Source organism: Protobothrops mucrosquamatus, unplaced genomic scaffold (genome assembly GCF_001527695.2).
Source record: "Protobothrops mucrosquamatus isolate PMUCROS unplaced genomic scaffold, P.Mucros_1.0 scaffold1394, whole genome shotgun sequence".
In the NCBI taxonomy this organism is placed as follows: domain Eukaryota; kingdom Metazoa; phylum Chordata; class Lepidosauria; order Squamata; family Viperidae; genus Protobothrops; species Protobothrops mucrosquamatus.
Genome location: NW_015387580.1, coordinates 16,415 through 23,316, shown reverse-complemented (window position 1 = coordinate 23,316; position 6,902 = coordinate 16,415). Strand labels below are relative to the sequence as shown.

Genomic DNA, 6,902 nt, shown 5'->3' with positions numbered 1-6,902 from the left:
TTCCATTGCAGGCTTCAGGCTTCTTATAAAATCTAGAACCTTGATTTTAGCCTCTGCATGCAAGTGAGGTTTCTATTTAGATGTCTGCTCTATAGCTTATGTCGGAGTTATATTGATGGGAAATTATATTTGGAAGGGCAAGGCTTGCCAATACATATGTGCCCGTCTCTCTCCTCCATTACGTGAGTAAAAAATGTCCAAGTAGATGCTAATTTGTGTTTTCTTAGCAAAGGGTAATTCCATCATATGTGTTCTAAGTAAACTGAGACATTTAACCAATGTATGCCTTATCTCCTTTCCTTGCCATTTCTTCCTACTAAATATAGGTTGTTAATTGCTGTGGGGGGGAACTACACTAAATAGGATTCAAATATACTTTTAAAAAGGGCTTTTGAGGAACATTTAACTTTCCATATATGGAATGCTATTTCTGATCAATAAATAATCCAGCTTTACAAATTTTTACCTACCTATGCATTAAATAAAATGTATAACCCAATGTAATATATTTTTCAGATCCATCCAGCAAACTAAAAGTGCATTTTGTATAATTTGAAATTTGTGTAAATTACAGCTTATCAAATAATGGAAAATTAGTAAAATAAGTTTTAAAATGTATTAGACCTGGGGAGAAATCATGGACATGAGTGATACATAAAGGCTCTAATACTATGACAGGAACATTTGACTTAATTTCAAATTTTACCATGAACAATTTTTTTGAGTTTTCATTTTTTTTCCAATTCTAGGACAATGTAAGTATTATTAACTCTTTTTCTTCCATTAGTAGAAAAACTTTAAAGATTGGACAATAAATCTCTTGTGTCTTAATTACCTAACTATAAGATGGAAAATAAGAGCATCCTATATCAAAGGGATGCTGCAAAGAAATTCATTAATGTTTTGAGTATCATAAACCTACTATTAGGTTTATTGTGATAAAAGCTAAAGAAAAAAATCAGTAGGGCTTTACTTTAGAAAATAATCACAAATTGTGTTATGTTTTACTCTATGAAAAGATTGAGCTGCATATCATTCAAAACCAGTTCAATGCTTTGAATCTTTAAAAAATGATAAGGACTAAGGAAAACCATTTTCATATAAACACATCTTCAAGCTTTTTATATATAACATTGTATTTTATCATGTGTATCAACACATGAAATGCTTTTATTACATTATATCATATTTTTCTCCAGCAACATAAGCATAGGAGAGTAACTGAATTCTTTTAAAACAAAGTAAGATTTGTAAAAGTAGTCGATCATTACTGTTAATATCAGTTTTGCTAAATACTAAATAAAGACATTTGAGTTGGGTGATAATTACTTTATTGGTTGAAACATGCATATAACTCCAGACATTGTGGCCACAAGTGCAGCAATAAAAATGTTATGAAGAAAATTTTTCCAAACCCTCAGAAAATAAAAGTACTCAAATTTCAGCCAAACAGAAGAGAGAAATAACTAGATGCTTACAAGAGGTTAAAGCAGTGTTAACATAAGTTAGAAAAAAAATCTCTATTTAATATCATTACAATTATAGACTCCTTCAAAGATATTTTTACATCATTGTTTCAGAAGACCATCCCAGTGTTTTAAATCTCCATTTTGATATTAAAATTTAAGTAAATGAAATAAATCAACAGAAAATACTAAGTATAAGTTAAGCTGATAGGAACTGCAGTTTTCATCGTCATATATATGTATATGGACTGGGAAACAGTTAAGAGAAGGAAATATAAAAGTGAAACAACTGTTCTTTCAAGAAAGCATAAAGTAATTTCCACTTACAATACTGTAGCATAAAACAGTGCTGAAAAAAATAATTTGTTACATAATCCATGGGCAATTTATATTTTTCTGTACAAAGTGTAAGGCCTTTAAGATGTGTGAACCATCCAAGTGTGTAAGATAGCTCATCAGAGCTCCTTAAAGACTCTAGTTTTGCATCTAAGCTTTGGGTGTTCTGTGGTATATTTGGCAAATAGCTCTGCAAAAGGCGGTGGCTGCCTCTTAAAGCTCTGCTAGTTTGCTTAAAATACATTAATTGTAAATATTATTCTTATCTCCTGTTCCTAACCATAAAGTCAATCAATTTTAATATTATGCTGTAAGCCCCACTATTTTCTATGAGCTATAATCTTGATTCTGAAATAACTGTTGTAACAAAATTTCTAAACAACTGAGTTTAACATTTTTCTGACAAGCATTAGAAGGCATACCTCTGATTTAGAAAGATACTAATGAACCATATTTGTTAGCACTGAGACTTTGTTATTTTAAAAAATGAAAAGAATCCCATATGGACAGCAGGTAGCCAAATGTATACATGTTTCATTAAAACACTTAATCCTTAATTACAAAAGCACCACAGATTATTGCTCTAGGGTAAAAATGGAAAAAATCTGAACACCCACAGTAAAAACATCACTATATGCACCAAGACTTACAGCTCTGAAAACCAAATATATGGAATGCTTGTTCAATTTTATAAATACTTTTGTTTTCCAAAAGTTGTTTTAATGATGCTTTTTTTTTCTTAACTTGACAACGTTGGGAATTTCTAGAAGTACTGATACAGAAGGAAGAAGCGTTCATATATAGTTTATCAACTTATTGTAAGTCCTAAAAAATTAGCATTTACAAAGTACTTGATAAAAATATCTCTTAAAAGTTGTCAAGGTACATAAAAACATCCTCAAATGTTCATGTCAGTTCATATGCACCTGTCATCTACTGATTCAATTCTGTGCCTGTAAAAGGGAAAAGGGAAAATGTTATACCAGTCTGCTTTTTATAAAGAAAGACTAATCCTACTTCATCTTCTCTAAACAAATTTTCAGCACTCGCCATCTTTCCTTTTGCTACCAACGTTTGAAGCAGACAAAATGGGTTATTTAACAACTATTGTATTATAGACAGGACAACTATAAATATTCTTGCATTTACAGGTTCCTGGTTTGTAAAAGCCATAGAAACCTTACCTGCTAGCTTCCATTGTTCACAATGAAAAGCACCACACTACTACCTGTTCCTATTCACTGCATATGCAGAATGCTCTACTGTACCCTTAAACTTTCACTGTTTCAATCTGCCCTTTTACTGACATGTGCTGGGTGGGACACTTCTGGATGTTGAAACACTAACAGTTGAGCGAGAGATGAGAATCTGTAGTAACATTACGGGGCAACAAAAAAAAGTATTATGAACATGCTTTCAACAGCTCAGAAACTGAATTGTAAAACACTGACTGAATCAGCAGGATATATAAAGTACCTCTTCCGCTTTACTTTCACCATTTTCAGATGGTGTAGTACCTTCCTTTGCAGATTCCTGTTTTTCATCCTTCTTCCCTTTAGAACCTTTATTAGCCTTTGTTCCAGGTTCCTTCTGATAACAGATCAAATGTACAGAATGATTTATTATACACTGGAGAAAGCGCCTAGGTAAAACTCTCCAGAAATAATACAAGATACTTGCTTTTAACTCTCTTTCTCTGAGAAGACATTAGGATATGTTTCTGAAGTTACACAGAGCCACAATCAAAGTTACAGAGATGAGAAAATTTTGGTGAAAACCCATCCTACTCTGATGCATACCTTTCAAGGTATCTTTTGCTGTCATGTCACATTCGGAATTGGACTCTTAGGTTATTTATAACATTATTATAGCTGTCATTGTGTAAATTTTAATTGAATCAACACTACAAAGGCTACAAGAAGAAACCAGCATAGCAAATGGCAAGTCGCAACTCTTGTTACTATCTAATAACTAAATGAGAATCCCTCATCACATGAGAAATACAGAAATATCAAAACTATGCTGACTGGCAAGAAATACTAAATGACATTTTACAGGAACAACAAATGACTAGCTTCTGAGCAGCAGTAATTGTGACCGCCCATATTTTTGGCAGGAGAATGAGATTGGTTGTATTTCCCAAGAATTTTGAGTGTGGTAGCAGTGTAATTATTCCGATGTTACAGAGAGTAGGCATTAGGACAACTGGAGTTAGGTCTGACAAGATACCCTATGACTGCAGTAACCATCAGTATCTCACAAAAATGCAGTTTCTATTCTACTCTGTAATTTGAAAACCTTTGACAAGTAACGGAATGCTAGGGGTGCATGAAGAAATGAAACCTTGCCAAAGTTTCTCACATCTAGGATGTTCTGACTGAGACTCTGCCCATAGATATATACAAAATCTGTGACAAAGAACCATGTTATTTTTACAATTAAAAATAAGTTTTTAAGAACCACCAAATGCCTTTTAGCGCAATTTAAATTTTAGCATAGCAAATCTATGTGATTTGACACTACTATAAATTTTTTCTACCATTAAATCTGAAAGATATAAAAGTAACTTTGCCATGGTAATTTGTACTTTTCCCTTCTTTTGGCCCATTTTCAAGAAGAAAAGGAAAAGAGATATTTAAGGAGTATTAGGTAGGTTTGCTGCCTTGAGTTGTTTATAAAAAGTAATAAAAGTAGTATAAATAAATAAACATGTTTCTATCATGGGAACATGTTTCTCTTTTGTGTACAAGAAAGGAAATGAGATAACTCATGCTTTTTTCTCCTGTCTCCAAAAGAAATGTAAATATTTTATTACTGTTGGTTAATCTAACTATCTAAGTATCTAAATATTATCTAATATAGTGTTATTTTACCACATCAAATAATAAATTGGGAAGTGTCCATAGGTAGAGAAAAGTAATTGAAAAGAACATGGAATAGGCTATTGGATGAAATTTCAAGAAATAATCCAGAGCAACATTCCCAGCCTATAGCTTGTTTATATCTTAGACCAGGGGTGTCAAATTGCCAGGCCATGGGCCGGATGTGTCATGCCGAAACTGCGCCCACTCCATTGCCGGCAATGGAAAAAAAGTCGCAATATGTCATGACATGTCACGTGACGTTGTGAGTTTGACACCCGTCTTAGACTAAACACACTAATATAGGATTGGATCTGGATCCTGCCTCAAATAGATGAGGATCTTCAGACCCAAGGGAGAATTTTGCTGCAGAAGGGAAGAGCACTTTTGTCAATTCCACTGCACTCCTTTGTATCCTACTTCCTGGAGACTTCCTAAAAACAGAGATAAAGTTTGACCTACAAGATGGAAAACTGGTGAAAATCACACTAGATTATCCTTTCCGCTATTCTTTACCCTATCTGTAAATAGGGACTAAAAGAAAATGGGATTTATTGCCAGATCAAAAGGCAGAAGGTTACACTCTAAAGAATGTTGGAATGGTGTTATGTATAGGTAGATACATATTTGTGATACATATTTGTGATACGTATTTTACTGAATTAAAAACAGGGAGACCTATTTCTTTATAAACATTCATAGGACCCACTGTGAGTACTCTTACACCAAGAAGGCCATTCTAACCAACTGGTTAATTATATTCAACAAGTTAATTACTAATATTCCCCAATGGAAGACCTCATTAATCTATAGTGCTGCACCCAAAACAAATAGCATTGTCAACTATGATATTATGTTTATATCCTGCCTTTGCTCCATTAGCAAAGAGCTAAGTACAATTTTCTTCCTATTTTATCTCAAAAACATCTTCTGATGATATTAATTAGCTCAGCAACCCCCAGAGGGCTTCCTTGGCATACTTCATATTAATATACGTTATCAATATACTAGACACATGTCCTTCCTAGTTGGTCAATGCCTCATGAGAGCTGACAAGCAGCTGGGCCCAACAGCATTACAAGTGAATTCTTCCTTGCAAAAAGGAAGGTTTTCACCTGCCCTAAAGGAAGTAATGGTCTACCCCCTGCCCAAGAGGTGGATCCAGCAGTATTGGATGATTTTTGTTCAATTTCCATTTTTCCCTTTGGGGAAAGTTGTTGTAGAAGGTGGTAGGCCTATAGCTCTATAAGAATGAGATGTGTTTGGGTTCTCATAATAAATAAATTTGTAATGTTGTACATTTACATCAGCAGTAAGAAATTATAACATCTTTATCTTGTAAAGAAAAAAATACAGCTAATCTGTTTTCCAATACATGTTCTATACCTTCCTCAGTTATGATTTTCCAAAATAGAATACATTGATTTATTGCTCCACTTTCCACAATAATTAGCCTTTTCTCCTTTGAATACAGATATAGGTGGTCCTCACTTAACCACCGCTTGTTCAATGACTATTCAAACTGATGATGGTGCTGAACAAGTGGTACTATGACTGGTCCTTGTACTTACAATGGTTACAGTGTGACAATGAATGCAAGCTGGGGGCACTCGGCAATCAAAACACAATTACAATGTTTGAGCATCCCATGATCACATAATTGCCATTTGTGATCTTCTTTGCTGGCTTCCTAAAGCAAAGTCAATGGGGAAGCCAGAGGAGGAAGCAAATGGTGACCACTTGATATTATGCTTAACAAAGGCATGGGATTTCTTAATAAGGGTAACCGGAAGTGCCATCATTTCCATCACTAAGCACTGTAGTCTTCCTGACATCATGCTTTATTACTGCGTCGCTTTGTGACAGAAATTCACTACCAATTACTTTGGTTAAGTGAAGACCACTTGTACGGTCTATAATGATAATGATGCCTTACATGACAATAATTTCTGGCATAAAAACCTACAATTCACTATTATTATTTCTAGTGTTAACAATTATGCTTTAAATGTTGGTGAAGAAAAATCTGATCAGATGACTGGAGAAATCTAATTTCTAGCCTGTATGAATGCAACGTTCACTGAGTGAATTTAGGCCAGTCTCTTTTTCTCTCCCCAAACTATTGCAGAGAATCCTTACTGTGAAAATAAAATAAGAGGTATCCCCTACACATAGACTTTGAGTTCCTTACAGAAAGAGCAAGATTAGACCAGACCAAAAAGGATGCTTAAGAAAATAT

At 33.9% G+C, this 6,902-nt stretch overlaps 1 protein-coding gene across 2 annotated transcripts in view; it reads right to left on the bottom strand.

Moving 5' to 3' along the window:
* Positions 1–1,314: 1,314 nt before the first annotated feature.
* HMGN3 (high mobility group nucleosomal binding domain 3) overlaps positions 1,315–6,902 on the bottom strand; it is a gene marked incomplete at its 5' end in the record, with an annotated part of 14,786 nt that continues 9,198 nt past the window's right edge. The window contains 2 exon segments of one of the 2 annotated variants that reach the window (XM_015821734.1): positions 1,315–2,755; positions 3,279–3,392. In XM_015821734.1, the coding sequence (XP_015677220.1) occupies positions 2,744–2,755; positions 3,279–3,392 (126 nt within the window). 2 annotated transcript variants of the gene reach the window in all.